The following is a 21,068-nucleotide window of genomic DNA, read 5'->3' as shown; positions in this document are numbered from 1 at the left end:
GCCAAGAGACATCATATAAAGCTTACATAGTACCTTATTAGATTACCTTACTGAGCCTGTTCATGTAATTTAATGGTTCACTTAAACCATTAACCAAAAATCACTACATGACTGAAGTTAACGATTTAAGTATCAATATATATATATGTATTGAATATATATATATATACACACACACACACGCACACACAAAGTTGCTTTGCCAAAGGTAAAACATGGAGCCCTTCTTCAGCATCCTCCACAGATGCAGGTGCAGAACTGTCATGTGTGACTATGCCATTTTCCGGTTTGTGCGGTCCTTGCGTCTACTTAAGGTGTTCTCCGCTATGCCTGTACAAAACAACTAATTCGGACATATCTAAAAAATATTCAGAAAAAACGTGTGTACACTGCTTTACGTAAAATATTTTAGTCGACTCCTTATTTACATATTTAAACTTCATACGCCAAAGAAGTAAACAAAATACACATTATTAACCGCCAACGAACAGGCATATCCTCGGGCGCCTGAATATCACAGTCTTAGCATGACCTCTACTGCAGTTGAAAATACAGTGGAAGAGAGGTAGAATCAAGTGATTGTTGGCGATGCTCAACCTCATTACAGTAAGGTGATGCTTTGCTAGAGGACATACACAATCACTTTTCGCCCCACCATTGCAAAAGAGGTCTTATGTGCTCCGAGCCGCTCGATTTCCGACAAGGGGTGCTCAGTGTGACAGTTGTCGGGCAGCCTGTTTCAGCACCGCTGCATCAACATGGTGAGTGTGACAGCACCGAGCTACCGCTAACATTTACATTGCTAACGGTGTAATCGCAAGTGTTCCGTGTCAGCGGTGTATATGCATTTATAGCTAATGTTAAGCCGTTGTAGAGCCACATGCATTTCCATTCTGAATGTGTGTGTGTGTTTGCACTGGGATACTATGTAAGATGCTAATCTTAATGGTATTAGCAACCTGCTAGCACATGTAGCTTGCTAGCATCGATTGCACTTCATGTGAACCCTTTAACGTGAATTAGCGTCTATGGCATGTCTATGGCATGTAATGTTGTTATGTCCATTGGCATGACAGGTATGTGGTTACCACACTCCACTACCAATACTCTTTGCAATGTGTGTGTCTACTGTGTTCGCTTGCGGCGTAATTGATGACAAGGACTACCGTTTTGTGGTGATACTAAAAAGGAAGGTGTCGCCAGCACGTCTCTCTCCCAATCTCACCTGGCCTGCTCAGGTTGACCTCGGGATGTCCTCCGAGACTCTGGAGAAGTTTCTAAATGTTCTGGATCAGTCATTTTGCAGACAGTGTGTGTAAATGTGCTCTTTCATTCATGGTTCAGGGGCAGAGATCAACATGTTTGAGGACAATATACAGTACAGGTGGTCACTAAGTTACTATGTGTCTTTGTGTTATGCTGGTATCAGTTCTGAGATAATATGATATGCACTTATGAAATATAACTGAATCCATTACTATGGTAAAGCGCTTGAACTGAAATCTGGCTTACTGTTCTTTGAAGGTAGGCTTATACATTCAACAAGTCTGTGAGGATAACATGTACATCAAATAGTGGGCAAGTTTAGTAAAATTGAGAACCCTTTTAAAACAAGTTTCTTAAGGTGAGTGACATAATTCAGTGTGACTATAAACTTATTATTCCGTTGAGATAATAATAATAATAATAATAATAATTCATTTTATTTGTTGAGCACTCTTCATTCTAAGCAGAATCTCAGAGTGCTAAAGATGTCAGAGATCTCAGAGTGCTAGAGATGTCATATATTCCTTATAACACATTATCCCAGATATGAAAATAAATAAATGTTTATTTTCATAACTGTGTCATTACATATGCCTTTTATATTATATATTGGTTCTTGGACTGACCTTAACTATGAATTCCAGCATTCCAGCTGTACTAGGTCTGTGATGACATTAATATGAGAATAAACCTCATAAATGAGTAGACTAGTGTTATATACACACAACAAATTACTATTATTGGGCTATTATTCATCACTGGACCATCTCTTCTAGGAAAGATCCACAAAGCTTGTTGCATGGTAAACATACCTTAGTTTATTTCCAAAACATTGCCTCTGTTGGGGCTGCCTATTTTGAGGCCAGATATCTGAGAAGATGGTTATGTTTAGGCTTTTTCATGTTAAGACTGTACTGTAGGCTCCATTGTTCATAGTGGTGCCTCAACCTGTAGTAAAGCACTGGAAGTTTGTAAGTTTTCAACAGTCAACCATCTTTGGCGCGGTCTTCAAGCTCCTCATGCATACACCAAAGCATTTGTCGTCATGCTTATGTTATCTCAATGAAATGAAGTACCAAACTAACGGCCAAACTATAACAGAAAGCCCCCCTTATCGTTAGTACAAAAACCTTAAGTATCCGCACAACTGAAGGTCAAGGTTTTAAAAAAAAAAGGGCTTGTATATAATATAATATTGTTTATATAAAATATTTATTATAGAATTGATCAGTAATATTAATATTTTTACTTTTACATTTACTGCTTAGAACCGAATATAAATATATCACAGTTACTTAGTTATGATGACACAAAATGTCTTATCAAAAACTTATTGCATCAAGTTCTAACATGCAAAATGGCACATGACTTTGGCCAAATTTGCCATGGGGATTCCCCACCCCTCCAGTGATTTTCATGGGTAAAATGTCAGATAGGTTATTGACGTCTTGAGTGGCAGCGGGTATCACAGCAGCCCTGATCTCTCACACACACACACACACACACACACACACACACACACACACACACACACACACACACACACACACACACACACACACACACACACACACACACACACACACACACAGTGTTGAATTGATCTTTGCGTACAGGGGGTCAAATGAACTGGGCAAGATAAGGAGGCATGCTGGTTTAATTTCCTTCAGGCCAGAGGTCCTCACTAGTCTCCCGTAGAGAATGGTCAAGTCTCGGCAAACTGGAAACACGTGGCTATTGACCTATATACTCTTTTACCAAGTATTATGTCTAAAAAATAAGAAATGTAGACAGGTTATGTTGGCTACATATGGTGTGTTAAAATGCCAAGCTTAAAGAGACAAACGGTCTAAAGAGGTATATACTTTAGCTTTATCCTAAGTAGGGCTGAACGATTTCAGGCAAAGATTGAATTGCGATTTTTCTGGCAGATATTGCGATTTCGATTTTCTTCACGATTTTCTTCAAATCAAGCTTCAGTGCAATATTCATACCATTAAAACATTACATGCTATTACTCTAACTAAAGTTAAAAATTAATTTTAAATGTATTTATTAAGAAACATGCATGTAAACTAAAGTCCTTGACCAACTGCAGTTGTTACAAATGAACTAAAAGTCTTAACTTAGAAAAGTACTACTACTTTTTAGCTGTTTTTTTAAGACTGTCAAAGATGGCTCTTTTAGTTAATTCGTGCATTAGAGTGCATTAGACGTCGGAGAACCCAACGCAGTCTATTCATAATATTGTAATGACCACGGAAGAGGCAGTGAATGAAGTATTGAATAGACAGAGATTTATTAGCTAGGCCTACCTAATAAACCGTTGGAACACACAAGACCGGAAACATAGCAACGCCGGTAAACAAACCCCGAGAGCCCAATCCCTATGAGAGCTCCCCGCGCTACGGCCATCCGGAGGCGCACAAAGTTTTTGTCTGATATTATATATACAAATATTATATTACATACTATTATATTATATATAGAGCTCCGGGAGTCGCAAACGGCAACATTCACTTTCTCCTCCATGCTGCAGTTCACCCCGGACTGAACTGCACTGAGTTTGACGGTTGAACGCTGATTGGCTGTTACGTTACACATGTGACTCAGTGGCCATGCTGTTGAACGCATGTTAACGCTGTTAACCATAGCAACACCGGTAAACAAACGCCGGTAAACAAACCCCTCGAAGAGAGCTCCCAGCCCTACGGCCATCCGGAGGCTCACACAGGTTTTGGCCATGATATTATATATACAATTATATTATATTAATTCGCCCGATTCGCGTCTCTACTTGACGCGTGAACGCACAGTAAAACTGAAAAAAACGTGTCTTTGGCGATCCCGAGATCGCGTTGTCTGAAATCGTGATTTCGATCAGAAAACGATAAATCGTTCAGCCCTAATCCTAAGGTTGTTGTATCCGTCCAACCCTAACGGGTATTGGTATTGCAGAACCATCAATGCATGTGCAATATGTTAACCAATCTATTTAACCAATAGACAATGAGGATTCTGTCAATCATCATCCCTAAACTAGCAGCCTTGAGGGTCCTCCCTTTCGCTCATTAACAGCGAAAGGGAGGACCTATGTGTGTGCCAGCCCTGATATCAGTGATTCTTATTGATTGTGTCACGTGCCAGCTTACACTCTGAATCTGCCCTATAGAGAGGAGATAAAGGAGCAGCATGGTAGGAATAATTCAATCCATGTGAACTGAAGTGAATATTGATCTCATTGCACCTGGTTTCTGTTGAGCTCCCTCGCCTGGCTAAACCTTAAGCTACCTATCACAGAAGTGCTGGCTGCTTCAACTGTTTGGGAATCTGACAGGCTGACGTATTGCAGATATGCTGGCTGCAGTGATTTTGAGTGTGGAATGACGTGGTGGTGAGTTTGAGGGAGATCATTTCACAACCTATTGATAAGCACTTGAGCCGCAAATTATGTGGACAGGAGCTCTGGGCTTAGTTTTCGAAGCCACTTAGATTTATGATGCATCTGCAAACGCAATCAAACAATTGTTTGAATGGTATTGTTGAATTCACATGAAATGCAATCTTCTTTGCATGCTTCATTTTATGTACTTTACAAATTGAATCAGTCTTTGTTTGAGAGGTGTGATGTAGAAGGACATAGTGTTATGCCTACATATTCGTGTTCATAATAACACCTTAATGAAGTTAAGTGAAAAGCAAGGTTTGTTCAGGTTTCCTGTCTTGTCATCTGTATTTTGATGATCGCTTTATTCAAGCCTTGGTGAAGTTCACATAGGCCTAATGCATGCCATAGGACTGAAGGCTCATCTGAGTGTAATAAGCATGCATCGGTTGTATACCCAGTTCCTAGTTTACAGTATGTTTGACCATGTCCATATCAGTAGGAAATTGGATCTACTCTGAAATAAGTAATATGCAGTGTGTTCAGGTTAGATTAGATTAGATTATTCTGAAGAGAAGGTATACTCGGGGACGGGTGCAGTCCACCTGGTTCAAAGTCAGACAAACCTCTACGTCTGAATCAGGGCATACACGGGGGATATTCAGGACGTCATGCTTGCCTGAGCCCATTGCAGTGACATTGAAACTATTTTGGCACAACGCATATATTCACACAATATTAGGAGAGTATTATTTTCAAAAAGTTTGGATCAAAACAATCAACAAATGTAAAGGTCTTTTTCATTTTCTATCCATTGGAAATGTCATCTTGATCTAGCCTGGTTGTATGACAACCTTTCATTTTATCCAGTGGCTAAAGTCAGGCAAATTATTATTCGCTTTCAGCCTTAATGACACAAGCTTCATTCAGATTTGTATTAATGTTACGCTCCATGTCATTTCCACCTTTGGAATAGCAAACCCATTGCACTGTCCGCCTATATTCTGCCGTCCTAACTGGACAAGAGGTTTTACCCGTAATTTGTTGTGCCAAATGATTCGACAGGTGGCATCTAGGTTTGGATATACGTTTCAATTGTTGGGCGCCCCTTCCTCATGTTGAAGGGGGGGGGGGGAGGAAAGTCAGCACTTGGTCATTATGGTGTCACATCACAGCACTTCAGAGGCCTAGTTGTTTTTGAGGTTGGCTGTTCCTTAATGACTGGATGCTCGCAGAAAGACAACAGCTGGTTAACCCAAGCTCCTCAATGACATTGAGACGTTTGTACAGAGGGCATTAAAGATCTTCTGTATAGCCCCCGGTGTATGACGTCTGTGTGTGTATGTGTGTGTGTGTGTGTAATGTGTACATGTTATGTTTCCTATCAGTTGAATGATTATAACCATCATCTCCATCCTCTTCTCTCTCCACCCGCCCCCCTGCCTACCTCCTCCCTGTGTCGGCATTCCACAGGGGGTGATTGGCGTGCAGCTGGTGGTTACTATGATAATGGCCAGTGTCATTCAGAAAATCATACCTCATTACTCCTTCGCAAGGTGGCTACTCTGCAGTGGCAGGTAATGTGGATTTCTTCTTCCTTTTCATGATTCTCTCTGTTGTTTTCCAAGCAACGCGCCCTTTTTCATTTTCAAAAGGATCCTTGGAACAATGGAGAACGTTTTACTAGGTTTTCATTTTTTAAGTCGGCAAACGAGGAACGCGGATGAAAGAAAAGCGTGTATTAAAAATGCAGCAGACACCAAAGGGTTTCCCAATATTGGAACGACCCCAGAGGATGCGTTTGGAAATATAGTCCCCGTCTAATTTTTTCTAATTAGGGGCATATGTGTTTTTCAGTAAACAGCTTTTCGGAACACATTTAATAATTAATTTGTTTTTTAGTTCCCTTTCCAGTTTTCGAAAAACTTTAAACCAGGAGACTCAAAGGGTCCCTACGGAATTTTTCGCAGTACAATATTGCTAATAAACAAACATAAAAAGCATGCGTGTCTCGAAACACGCATGCATACAAACAGAAACGCATACAAAGTCGCACACACAAGAAACACGCGGGGCCAAATGCTTCCCAAGTAAAAGTATGTAGGGATGATCTAAAGGATGTTTTTAAACTAGCTCTCGCTTCAAGCAAATTCATGAATGGGAGTCATCACATCCCTTTTGGAAATCCCTTTCCTTGTGCCTGGATATGTACAGTATGCGAGTCAATTTCCAATGTATGGTAATAATCACGGTTATTGATCAGAAACCTAGAATAGAGCTAATATAAATTGTTCTAAAGAGTTAGACTATAAAAAGATGTAATTGTAGTTATTATTTTTTATTTTTTCTAGGCACAATATGCAGTGTAAAATGTCATAGTCCTAACCCTTGTCTGTTTGTCTCTTTCCTCCCTCTCACGCCACCTGTCCACCTGATGCCACGCCTCTCCCTTCCCCTACAGTCTGCGATGGTATCAGCACCCTACAGAAGATGAGTTGAGGAGCTTAGCTGGGAAACAACAAAAAGGACAGAAGAAGAAAGAAAGGTAGTGGGGGGGGGGGGGGGGGGGGGGCTGGTGAATAGTGGGTTGAGGTGGATGGGTGGGGGTGTGGGTGGGGGGTGGAGTACGGCTGGCACCTCTTTCATCAGGAGGGAATGGAAAGAGTAGAGGCAGACGTCGGAGATGGATGGAGTACACAAGGCTGTCAGGGAGGAGATGAGGCTGATGTGTGCTCCTGTGGCTTATTTAAGTCCTGTTTTGAAGTGAGAGGCGAGAAGTCTGTTTTTTTGTTCCCTGCCTTCATCAGGACCTGGAGCAAGTTTTTGCTTAGAAATAGGTTTCTTTATAATCGGCGAGGAAAACTGGTCCTATTATATTGGTGCAAGGTTAGGCTATTTAATGGTCGCCCCGTGGTAGCCTTTGTGAAAGTCGCTAACTGTATCTTTTAATGTCATGGCTGGTTCTTGGCCCAAGCCCACTTGAAACAAGAAAAGCCATTCAAAAGCAAGTCGAAATAAAAATCACCTTTTCAATGTTTCAAGACCGCAGATGGAATTCGGGACCAAATGTTGGCACACATGAATCTAGTGCCGTTTTCTTTTGTTACGGTGAATCTGTATCAAAGTCCCACCAGGAAAGGTAATCCTTACAGTTCCCCCCCGTGCCCTTGTGGTTTTAACTTAAAGCTGCTCCATAGCCGGCGCCTTTCTCTCTGTGGCCGTGCACGGCAAGCCTGAGCTCAGTATCGCCACATGGGCCTTAATCCCTCGCAGTCAAAGACAGACCACTGTCCTCTGGCCAGCTCGTGCCATGCGGCTCTGGCTCTTTTCTGTCCGCCGGACCACTACCTCGTGCAGAGGCCCCGGGACCAGGCCCCCCCTTTATATTTTCCTCCAGTCAGGTGCCCCGTGGATGAAATGGGTCCTGGCTGCGTTTGGCCCCGTCGGTCTTTGCGGTGGCATTGTCTTCCGAAGCCAGCACACACACGGGGGCTGAACGAACAAAGCCCTGCTTCGCTGTGAAGCTCTCCTTCCAGACAGGTCTGGAGAGAACAGCTGGCTAAGCCTGTCTCCCCCATTCCCTCCTTTCATAGGCTTGGAGGAGTTTCATTGCTACCCCAGTATTTATCATCAATAATAGTGGAGACCTACCTTTTTTAGAAAAAGTATCAACAACATGGTTTGTTTGGCTCCCTCGCCACAGGGATATGGAGTGTAGGCCCTAGGACTTCACGTCTCCATTTTGTCTCACAGGAGCACCTGGCTGCTTCCCTGGAGTAGGGCTTCGGCCAGGCCGTGTCCACGCTCGGCCAGCCTTTAGAACCAGGCTTTGTTTCTTAGCATTGTGGAGCACACTTGTATGAAGCCAGGAACGAAATAAGAGACGGAGTGGTTGATGAAATAAGTGGGTCAAATTTCCACCAACCAAATTGGTTGTAAAGATGGTTTTGAGGTTGTAGCATCATAATGGGATGTAATTATATTTAATGTTTCAAATATAGAAACATGATTGTGAAACTCAAATTGGATGATAGGCTGTTATCAATGGGCGTATGTTTCTTTAAAAGAAGTGAGAAGTGATTGAACGAATTAGGAAATGATGGTCTAATTCTCATGCCTCAATTACATGAATCATGAATCTGGGGGCATTCATCAGGAGGCGATGACTATGTGAAAGGATGTCTTACTTAAGTACAGCACTGCGGTATCTGCCTTACAGCAAACACTGCTCTTTCTTCGTCACTCCAGGAAGGGTTACAATGGTCACATAGACAACAAGCCGCTCAGCATTCCCAAGGACATAGATCTACAGCTGGAGACCAAGTACATCACGGAGGTGGACACGTTAGGTATGACCCCACGCTGTTTGTTTTTTGACATTTTACGTTCACCTTGAGTCTGCTTACAGGAATGCTTTTTTCCAAAGTGAATTCCTGCAAGCAAGGCTGAGACAAATGACAATGAGCCCATAGATACGGTCCCAATGGGGATGTGTGAATTGGAGGACCTACTAAAAAAATTGTGTAATAAAGCCACCCTATGCTTATATATACCGTAAATAAAAATGAGGTAACCCTTTTTTTTTTTTTTCATAACACTTAACTCTCAAACACGATACCAGCAAAGTGAGCTCTTAATCCAACCTTTCACAATTCTTCTGCAAAAGACTACAAGTCCCATGAGCACGCATTTTCCTAACGCTCGTTGCGTGCCCGTCCTCCGCAGCGCTCCACTATTTCCCAGAGTTCCAGTGGCTGGTGGACTTCACGGTGGCGGCCACGGTGGTGTACCTGATCACGGAGCTGTACTACAGCGTGGCCCAGCCCTCGGGAGAGATGAACATCAGTGTGGTCTGGTGCCTGCTGGTGCTGGCCTTCGTCATGTATCCTCGCGCTGGTTGTTTACCATTACTGTTCAGTTGTATACGAGATGCACTTTCACTTCAAAGCCACTCGCAATGAATTCAGCTGTTCCTCGGATTTCTTGTGTTTATTTTTGTATCTGTCTGCATAATATTTGACTCTAAAATGTTAATTCTCTTTTTTTTATCCCTTGGCAACACATAAAGACATGGCTATATACAGCGGTGCACATAACTGGTATGCAGACATAATCAGAGATGCCTAACGTCACTTGTGTCACTACAACACTTTTGCGTAACTAACGGGAGATTAAATAAAAAATACATTGATCAGATACTTTGGCGTCGCCACCTTCAAAGAAAAGGCAAACGGAGCCGGAGCATGAGAAAAAAGTTTTTTCCGAAAAGTGCCGCCAAGATGTGCGCTGAAATGTGCGCTGTGCGCCCACACACACAATGGAGAAATGCACAAAATCCTAGTTATCATGCTTCGACAAAGAAGTGGGATCAACAATGTGCACATTTCTGTAGCCGTACCTTTGGAGACTTTAGGCTCATCGGTAAGAGTGTGTTCCAGTTGGACTGCCTGACCCCTGTTCCCTGACAACACTCCTATAAGCCCCCCCGCACTCAGCACACTTCATCGCCATCTCTGCTCCATGGCCAAGGTTAACATCTATTTCTCCAACACGGGAAACCCAAATCTGTGTCGGCTTTGACGCATTGCTGCAAGGGTGAAACATTAGCCTGACACAAAGTGGCCATGGGGTGGTCAACGGACGGCTCCTACTGTATCGCTCCAGCGGTCAGAACCCACCTGCTAATTTGTTCCGCTGAATGACCGTTAAATGATACACATTATCCATACCTCCATCCCCTCGAGGCAATCTTGGCCATGCCAGCTGAATGCGGTGGTTCGGATGCCTGATGTTTCCTTCCGGAGCTTGGCCGGATATTCACAGACCAGGGCTGGTGATGAAAGGAGGAAGATGGAGTGAACCAAGGATCAGAGAATAAGGATGCATTGACCATTAATATTGAGATCTGATGAGCAGTGGCTAAATATGAGTTAAAAAGGCATGGCTTGGTTTCAGTGAAAAGAATACAGTCAGATTCCCAAAGCGATTTTATTTGCATTTTATTTTAATAACTAAATTGACCATTGGCAGCTGCTGAAATTATGAAGGAGAATAGGGCAGGGTTGCGTCACCTTGTAGACAAAGGTTGGTTTCCCAAACCGTTTGTTGAAGGCAGGGGAATAATAAGCCGTTGTGGCCTCCGTTTAAAAAAAACCAAAACAAAACGGTGCTCGCTGTGAGAGATTTAGTATTCATGCACGTCACTGTGGGGGAGAGTGAAGTTTACCAAAGTGCAATTGGGGATGACATTGTGAAAACCTAGTATGTGCCATTCTATAGAAAATGGTCAGCCTTAAAATGCAGCGTTGTGTAGAGCCATAATGGCTCCTTTCAAAACAGTTTTCTTACATTGTGCGTGTTTCCGACGGTTTTGTTTCCTTGACTCCTCCACTCTTCAGCAAGAGCCTTTTCTCTCTGACGGCTCACTACTTTAAGCTGGAGGAGGGAGGCGAGCGCTCGCTCTGCATCACTTTCGGCTTTTTCTTCTTCGTCAAAGCCATGGCCATCCTCATCGTCACCGAGAACTACTTAGAGTTCGGCCTGGAGAACGGTATGTTTGCCTTTCTATCGTTATTCACGTTCAAGTATCCCCACGTTTGACCTTTGGAAACCTCAAGTGCATGTTTTTCAGTGCATGTAACTAAAAGCAGATTTTATCCATTTTATGTTTTCTAGGTTTCGCCAACTTCTCCAACAGTGCTCTGCAGTTCCTAGAACACCAAGGCCTGGATTCTCAGTATGTGCAGAGAACTTCAATCCCCTTCGTCGTTTATTCAAATTGAATGAGTGCAGGGCACCTTAACAATTCGCGTTGTGTCCTCCTCTCGTTCCTCAGGGGTCCCATATCGAAACTGACCTTCAAACTTGTCCTCGCCCTGCTCTGCTCTCTGATTGGAGCCTTTCTTACTTTCCCTGGCCTGCGATTGGCCCAAATGCACCTTGATGCACTCAACTTGACCACAGCCAAAGTAACACAGTAAGTGACCTTGTGTTCAGATTAAGATGCATTATCTTTGTTCCAAATGTGTTCCAATGCAGTCCATCGTTTACATCCTTGGCCCTCAAGGTTTAGCCACTGGTAATAAAAAAATATGTGTTTAAGCAAAAGAATAAGATTTCTAAGCAGGATATTTTGTGGTTTGTAAATATTTTACCTGTGAAATGGTCAAATCCACCGTTTCTTGGTGGCAGGTGTTAATCTGGACCCTGAATACATCTATTTACCCGCCTACACCGGGCAATAGTCAGACAGCTACTACTACAATCTCAACAACACACAATGGCCTTATCTATGTCCTCTGCACTACGTAATGAAAAGTACAGCGCGGTTCTCCACTTGTCGCCAAGGGTCCAGCGTGTAGCTTCGTTCAGGGTGAGAGCCCTCTGACGGGTCTGCTGAAGAGTCTCTCTCTTGCTCTCTCTCTCGTTCTCTGTTCACCCCAAATTTCTATTTCGGAAATCACAGGGTGCCGTGTCTATGACCGTGAGAGAAGGGGCCGAGCAAGGCGCTATAGCAACCGGATAATCCACTTGGACACAGCAGACACTCCTAAATAGCCGCCTCCACCTCCTTCTGAACTGTCATGAGCTTACATCCTGCAGACCCTGTCCCTCGCACAGATTACCGCCGAGGCCATCACAACCAGTTAACTTTCTGTCAGCCCTCTTTAGCAGAAATTGCGATGATTACGTAGACCTGCTGGCTTTCCCATAAACTTGAAATAAAAATAAATAAAAAAAAGGCCAAACATTTGAAGAGAGCTATACTGGCATTTCACGAAAGGGAGCTAGGAAAAGTGGCGACAACACTCCCACACACTTGATCCGGAATCTATTTGAGATATTTATTTCTCCCGGACTCGCTCGCTCAAAGGGCCACTGGTCAGATTTCCACTCATCTCACACCTCTAATGCAGAGTCGGTTTGATGCTGTTGAGAAGCCGTGGTGTATGACTCTCCCTCTCTCTCTCCCTCTCCCCTTTAGAACTCTGCTTCATATCAACTTCCTGTCCCCTCTCATCATGGTCCTGCTGTGGGTGAGGCCCATCACCAAGGACTACATAATGAACCCCACGCTGGGGAAGGAGAGTGTGCCTTTGTAAGTCCCAAATACACAACTCGCGTTATCCATCTCTGGAACAACTACTTGTATCTTGAAACCATCTGCTAGTTATGCCTTTGCTTCTCCGTTCCGAGGCAATCTCTTCCTTGAGTGTTGTTCTGTATCATGTACACCAGGCCTTATTTTATTTAAGGCCATCATTTGTGCCAGCTCAGAATCAGAATACATTTTTCAATCACAAAATATATATTTTGTATTACCAATACCATTGCCCATATGTTTGATCTGCCCAAGACTATCTTGGTAACAAAATAACCCAATCTGAGAAGGCACTGCTTCACGAATCACTCCATCTTCAATGGAACATATCCGATTGGGTTTACATGCTTGTCGAATCAAAGTGCAGAGGGTAGATGTAATAGCCCGGTCATGTTGAGAACAAGAGAGGAGTACAACAGACTTCCTCAATGTGGCACAGTTTCTTGGTTAAAACAACAAACCTTCCTACAACCTGAATCAGTGAAAGACTGCATGCTAGCTGTCCTTGGAGATGTACTGGTCGATGATAAGGGGAAGAAGCACATCAGTTCATCGATATGAAAAATGAAAGGTGCACTGCAACATCACAATGAGCAGAAGAGAGAAGCACTTGCAACGGTTTCAACATCCTTTTGGATAAGATAAAAAAGGCAGAGGTGACGTTGTTGGAACTTGGCTGTCGAAGAGTCAAAAGACCGCAGAGTTGTGCATGTATGTACAATTCTTTGTTGAGGGTCTTCCAGAAGACGTGCTTGGACTTGGACTGTTGAATCTCAATAACGTATTGTAATGCAACACTTTATGCGTGTTGTATTTTATTATTTACATCAGGAAATAAGTATTATTCACATGATCAGTTGATGCTAGATCGATTTCTGGCTGAAGCCTTTTATTTGAATTGTTCATTTGAATAATGGGAATGAAATGATTACGACTAGTACTTGTAGTAAATTTTTTAAGGAGATCATTTTTTTAGCTTTAGTCCCATTAATAGACTCAGTTTTAAATATACCTTTTTCTGGTCATGTGATTTAATGAAACAAATTATACATGAAGACCCAGGTATAATTTGACACCGCCCTTGCCCCCGACGCTAGTAAATGTTTGCTTCCACGATCCCACCACCAACCCGCTCTCTTGTGTGGGCAGCATGACGGAGCAGACCTACGACACCCTGCGTCTGTGGGCCGTGCTGCTGCTGTGCGCGCTGCGGCTGGCCATGATGAGGCACCACCTGCAGGCCTACCTCAACCTGGCCCAGAAGGGCGTGGAGCAGATGAAGAAGGAGGCGGGGCGCATCAGCGCCGTCGACCTGCAGAAGATGGTGAGGGGGTCAGCCGTCGGAGCGCTTGAAGGGGCGCCGTGTTAAGGCTCAGCTATGGTTCCACGTCAACGCAGCGCAGGGGGGTTTACGGACCCATTATGCCCTTGCGGACCCTCATTGTATCCGACGCAAAGGCGCCTGACGTGCGCCTCCCAAAAATTGTAACCTTGCGTCGAGGCGACGCAGCAACAAGGGCTGCGATCGGTCCTCTCACTAAAACCCGACGCAGAACCTAAACAGGTTCGCGACTGCGTCGAGGCGTCTGCGCGGTCATTGCGTTGCGCCGACGTGGAACCATAACTGATTCTTGAGCTTTCGACAGAGGAAAATCTGTTGGATTTTGAATAGATTTTGGTGTCGTACAGAACAATGACATTAATCGACTCCTCGTTTTGTCTTCCTGGGTTCCAGGTCGCACGAGTGTTTTATTATTTGTGTGTGATCGCACTACAGTACGTGGCACCGCTTGTGATGCTGCTACATTCCACGTTGCTGCTAAAAACCTTGGGTGAGCGGCTACTCTATAATTCACCAACTCTTTTTTTAAATGTGCATTTAAGCTTATCGCACAACCTCACTCATCCCCTTCTCTTCCTCTTCCGTTGATCTTCTTCTGCCTCGCGCGCCACACAACAGGGGGATACTCCTGGTGGGTCTACCCTCAAGAAGACCTGCCCTGCCTCCACGAAATGAACTTTGACCCCGCCGTCGTGGAGGCGGCGCCGAGCACGGAGGCGGCGCCGGACGGGGTGGTGGAGGGCGCCCGGGCCTCGGTGGCCCAGCTCTCGGTGGCCCTGGGCGGTCTCCGGACTGTCTTCAGCCCCTTGCTCTTCCGGGGCCTGCTCTCGTTCCTCACGTGGTGGATCGCCGCCTGCCTCTTCTCCACCTCCCTCTTCGGCCTCTTCTACCACCAGTATCTGATGGCGGCGTAGCCCGGCGGCGGCCGAGGGCTGCGGAGACAGGACTGCCCGGGAGGAACCGGGTTCCCCCAGTGAGGACTCGTCGGCTCTTTTAAACATGCTCCCTCCTCCCCCATCCCCTCCCCCCACCCCCCCCCCCCTCCCCATCCTCCACCCCTGTCATATCGCGAAGACCTTCGGTTCCTACTCCCAGTGCTTCCGTCGCAGATGAACTTTGAACTTTTTGTCATGTTTTTTTTTTTTTTTTACTACTACTTCTTCGACTACCTTTTTATTTAAAGACCAGTATTCACAAACTTTTAATTAACTGTTTTAGTAGTATTAATATGAATGACAACAGTAATGTTAAACATTAACGTGTCGTTGTTTGGGACAGTGGCGTGAATTTGGCAAAGTTTGCTTATCATAAATGAAGACCACATTTGATGTGAGGCATCATTCAACGTGTTGTATCATGTGGCGGAGTAACATGTCCGACAGCCACTTAACCAAAACGAGCACAAATCGGTTCAAACAATCCTGTCGGCCCATTTAAAACACCCTGGTTTGTTTTCAAAGGTGGGATAACATTGGGGTCTGGTTCGACCTTACCTACTTTTGCACTGCTGTCCCAATGTGCGTACAGTTGTTTATGTAACCGTCTTAAAGTGAAGCAACGGCGATATGTGTGGTGGCCCAGCACATCGGTCAGAGATGAGGGGTAGGAGGAGGTCTGGGGATGCCTGTGGAGGTTTCCAGAACGACTGAAGAGGGACAAGCTGCCAGTGGAGTGCCCCAGTGGAGGTCGGTCTGGCATGGACCATGGGCCCGTCCACTGTGGCCACCAGAGACCCTCAACTTGTGGGAGAGTGTGGATTAACTTGAAAGCCAACTATAACATGTCTAAAGTCAACTTGCTGCCCAACGAAACAAGAGTTTTTTTTTTATTCATTGCAACTTGTTGGATGTGGATGTTTGTTTGTTTGTTTGTTTTTTTTCGTTCAGTTTCCCCCTTGAATTCACTCCGGCTTCAGATGAGCCACACTAACGAGGGTACTTTTAGTTTTTCAGCTCCCTTTGGTGCAGAAATAACAGGGCAAAAATGGGGGACTGCACCCAGGCCCTGTTGAAGGAATGTTTGTGTGGTCTGGGTGCAAGTGAGATCTCTATACTGTAGGGCTGCTGTACTCGTTAAAAGGGCATTGTGATCAAAAGGAGCGGGTGTCCACTACTGCAGATCGCTAGCGCATCGACACTCTCCCTTTCTGTTTCTCTTTTCTTTTCTTTTTTTCAATCTCCCATCTCTCTTTTAGAGCCAGTTTAGAACAACAAACGACGCAGTATATACCGGTAGTTGATTTTCAAAGGTCCTTTGATTGCGAAATAGTGCCAAGTCTCATATGTCTGTTCAGTGTGGATTTGGGGTCGGCTCATATTTGACAACACAACACAACCCTGCGGCCTTCTGTTTAATCGGAGATGCTCTTTATTACTTGCTCTTTAATCAGCGGCTCTTGTTTGCATCGGGACATGCATGCCTCCATGAAGAATCAACTTGTATCTACTATAAATGTTTGTATCTTGCTGTCGACAATTGCCTGTCAAATGTGATTGTCGAGACTGTCGTCGGATGGTAACCAAGTGGAGCACTGATCACTCAAAACGTTTGGTTTCCTACTGATTTTTTTTCTTTTTGTTTCACTAAGGGTCAACGTGTCAAGACTTGATGAATTCCATTGTTTTGCTTTTTTTCTGGTGAATGATGTACAGATTGCATTTAACAGTCCGACGGCGCCATATCCTCTCCATTGCCCTCGTTTTAAAGAGCTTTCTACTAAGTCTTATATAGACTTCTTGTCTTATGTTTTGAAGATGAGGAGTATGCACATAATGAATGTATCGGTTCTGTTTGATTCCTAAATTTGAAAATGATTTGACTATTTCGATTCTTTCTTTTGTTGAGAACTGCACATCCTAAACTCTCTGAAAACCCTCCCCCCCCCCCCCCCCCTAATATTTTTTCCGAAACTACATGATCATCTGATTTGCTCAACCAATACACAATTTGATTCATGATTACTTTCTAACTTTTACTTTCTAATGTTTGACCTTTTTGCAGTTGTGTATTTTGAGGCCTGTATACATTTCAGATTTTTACCAGGGAAATATTTTATATTATGTTGGAGTGCATGGCAAGATTATTCAAGACTGATTTGAGGAAAAATAATAATATTTTAGGATGTTCAATCGTCCATGGAGAAGCGGCTAGCGTACTTGCAGAATTGATTCAGCTGGCCGGGCAATGACCTGATGGGAGTATTTTTGCTGTTTTTGTTTTATTTTTCATTGTTGGATTAATATGGTCAATTGCAGATTTCTTATTCTTTGTATTTATTTCAGGTTTAGATTGTCTTTAATAAATTAAGTTCTTTACAACGCGTTTTGTTGAATTGATTTCCCTGAATAATTATTGTTTCTGTCATCTCTGGTTGGACAATCAGGAATCTTAGCGAAAAGTTTATAATGTCGGCTGCTATAAAATTATATTTATGATTTATTCATAGGCTGGGGGGCGTTGGAAGTTGTGGTGTGGTTGCAGGACATTTTCTACCCAAACATTACAAAAAATGTAAAAACAATTTTGGGTTTAAGATTATGGTTTCAAGGTTAGTTTTTGATTTGGTTTTAGGTTTTAGGATTAGGGCATGATTTTTTTATGTAAGGTTTTATGGCTTTATAGGGTTTAAGGTCCAGGGTTTAGTTTAAGGTTTTCGGAATAAGGATTGGGGTTTGGTCTTTAGTTTTAGGGTCGGAGTAACATATGTTGAACATACACTTATATACTCCCAGCAGGCTTCAAGAATCAGATTCAGAACATCATTTCTAACAGCCAACATTTAGTACCCATTGTTCTGAGAAACAACATAGAATTGCTGTAATTTCCAATTAATGAAAATCATTATGGTTATATGTGTGTCTCCCCTGTTAGGAAACTGCTTCATATGCAACTTTACATTCTGGAAGCAGTTTTAATGTTCGAAGATAAGGAGACCTGCAGAATGGTGTTAGATTCATTCACTTATTAACACTGTAATAAATTAAGCACCAATTTTACCTCAAAATACTAAACAATCTGCAGTTTGCCAAAGACCCATTTGGAGGTTTGACATTTTATCTCTGTTGGACCCCCAGACCCAAACCCGGCCAACAGCGGTGGGATTCATTCTCAAGGTGCCCCCTTCAACGAGCCACTTGGGCGGGGGTGTTCAGTGGGATCGTTTTTTTCGTCACTTTTTTATATATATATATATATATGTTGCACAGGTGAAGTGAGGCAATTATCTAAGCTCTTCATAATGTGCGCTATTGCATCAACCAACAATACGAGCGTTGAGTACTATTGTGCTCGGGTGAGCAAGAGAACTGGACCGGGGCATTCATCCCTAGATGGACTGATCAATGGAGGGACAGCTCCCAAAACAAACGGGCTGAAGAGGCTGCTATCCTTTTCACAAACCGACTCCATTCACCGGCTCCTTCTCCATGAAGGGACAGGGAGCAAGTCTCTAGAAAAGACCGTCTTCTCGGCCCATCACTCCCCTGCCAAACACGCACACACACATACACACACATGCACGCACACAAACACACACACACACACACACATACACACACGCAGGCACGCACACACATGCACAAGCACACACACACAAAAATGCCCGCACATGCACACAAGGAAGCATACACACACATACACACATGCACTCACACACACACACACACACGCACACACACACACACACACACGCACACACACACACACACACACACACACACACACACACACATGCACACACAGCCCTGCAATAATGGGCCCTTGTCTTAGGAAGAATAGCACATTTTCAATATATGTTTTGCTGATTGTGAGGGAAAAGGGAAAACATTTATTGAAGGGATCAGTCTAGCCTTTTACCACTCTATGGTCGACCTCACCTTGTATGATCAACTTGACCTTCCAGAGATAGAGCACTTTACTGAGTTTGAACTGTCCACCCCGGCTCCCTTTGTTTTGTTGTTTTTACAAGGCCGCAACTCAAGCCAGGATAATGATAGGAACAATTCAAACATTTGTGATGGTTTAACATTGTAAGGCTTTTTAAGATTTTTAAGACAAGTTATAATGCAGGAAGAATATTTCTAAACCTTGTACACATTTTGAAGGTGAAAAACCTTTGAAAACATGGGCTCCAATTGTGCACTGGCGGAATTAAGAATCAAACTCCGAGCACTTAAAATAAATGTTATTTTTTAACGCATTTTTTTAATGAAGTCCATTACCCTTTTAATCACATTTTTCTTTTCGAAAAATAAAAGAAAGATTGATGAATTGATTCAAGAGACAGCTGTACAAGATGAGCCGAAAAGGTTGTTCATTAGCACTGCGGTAGCCTACTTACTGAAAAGAATGTCAAGTGTCTGATTATGCTAAATATATATATATTAATCCTCAGCTCACACACAAGGACACACACACACACAAACAGATACACACCCATATGTACATACACATGCACACACAAACACACACACACACACACACACACACACACACACACACACACACACACACACACACTTACATAAGCATACAAACTCACACAGACACACACACACGTGCATACATCCACACTCATACTTGCACGCATGCATGTGACCACATACACACACACACACACACACACACACACACACACACACACACACACACACACACACACACACACACACACACACACACACACACACACATATAAGTTATGTGACTGTGAGGATTTTGAAAAAAAACGGAGAATATTATGAACTGGTGCCAAAAAGTATAGTGACAAAGAACTAATATGGTCAAGGTGGGCAACATTAGCCTATATAGAATATCGGTACTTGGGCGTCTCTGCATTCACCTCTGATCCAGAACCTGTCAACAAAGACCTTTTCCATTCCTCATTTAAAATAGCATCCCTGGTTTGGCAGTTGTCTCCGCAGGCTTGCTGCTCTCCAGGAGGATTAATGCCCCTCAAAGTGTCCTTCTTTTTCATTAAAACATAATTTACTGGTTTTGACCCAGTTACAAGTACCCATCCTTGCATTTAATCAGCGAGCGACCTGCTCTTTTAATGCATACTCCCTACAACAGTTACAACCTAACCATTACACACGCTGATACGTTGAAAGAAAAACCATGGAAGGAAAATTAAAGGGGAAAAAAAAACCTGGGCGGAAAAGAACAGAAAAAAAGAAAGAAAAGGAGATAAGCCAAACAAGCGAAGCAAATTTACATCGAGTCATATCTGAGGTCTGCGGTGGAAATACAGCAGGGCTGACTGCCCCGGCGCTGATCACCAGCACTCTTACATTAAAACTGAGATTAATATTGTCCCTTTGGGGTTGCCGTGGCAGCCTCATGCAGGCCTTTAATTAGCAGAAGCCTGCAGATCACTCCTCACTTCTTATTATACATCCAGCAGCCACAGCTCTGGTGACTATTCTGAGTGTAGGCTAGGCCACCTATTTGTGTGAGAGTTGATTCAGGCGTGAAGCACGCCCTAGCAGTATTCAACTAGGTATTTAAAAGGCACAGGCTTATAATAGTGTATGCTATTAAAACAGAATGATTTAATAATAGGAAATCACCTTTGTGCTATTTTGGAATGGAGCACCCTTATATCCTGCAAACAGGCCACACAAGACATGTTGTGAAATTCCCCGTGAACCCGTTTGAATGAAAATGATTGTAATAAAATGTATTGCTAGATATATGAATTCATGTTTTTATTTATTACGGTATTTATTTCTCAAGACATGGTTCTTGTTAGGGCCTGCTTCAGACAAGAAGCAACAGAGGTGACTGCCCCCTAGTGCCCTGGACTGAGAATGTAACGCATGCAGACCGGAGGGAGGTGGCCGTTTGCATTGCGCATCAGTATAATGCCATATTTCCTCACCAATCAGAAGACTGCACGTTTACAGGGTGTTTGTACATCAAGTGGAACTAGGGGGCGGTATGCAAATCCACATAAATATATGTATGTGTGTATG

General features: G+C 43.4%; 1 protein-coding gene across 1 annotated transcript; it reads left to right on the top strand.

The window, feature by feature from the left end:
- The first annotated feature begins 505 nt into the window (after nt 1-505).
- tmem161b (transmembrane protein 161B) lies at nt 506-17,411 on the top strand. Its single transcript, XM_060054278.1, has 12 exons — nt 506-761; nt 6,125-6,228; nt 7,113-7,196; nt 8,900-9,000; nt 9,377-9,533; nt 11,050-11,201; nt 11,327-11,387; nt 11,487-11,627; nt 12,636-12,749; nt 13,902-14,076; nt 14,488-14,584; nt 14,713-17,411. Exons 1-12 carry the CDS (start codon nt 759-761, stop codon nt 15,006-15,008), a joined length of 1,485 nt encoding a protein of 494 aa, XP_059910261.1. The 5' UTR covers nt 506-758; the 3' UTR covers nt 15,009-17,411.
- The last annotated feature ends 3,657 nt before the right edge of the window (nt 17,412-21,068 follow it).

The sequence above is a fragment of the Gadus macrocephalus genome, chromosome 6, assembly GCF_031168955.1.
Source record: "Gadus macrocephalus chromosome 6, ASM3116895v1".
NCBI classification, from domain to species: domain Eukaryota; kingdom Metazoa; phylum Chordata; class Actinopteri; order Gadiformes; family Gadidae; genus Gadus; species Gadus macrocephalus.
Note: the sequence above shows the minus strand (reverse complement) of the source record. Positions and strands in the feature narration are given on the sequence as shown.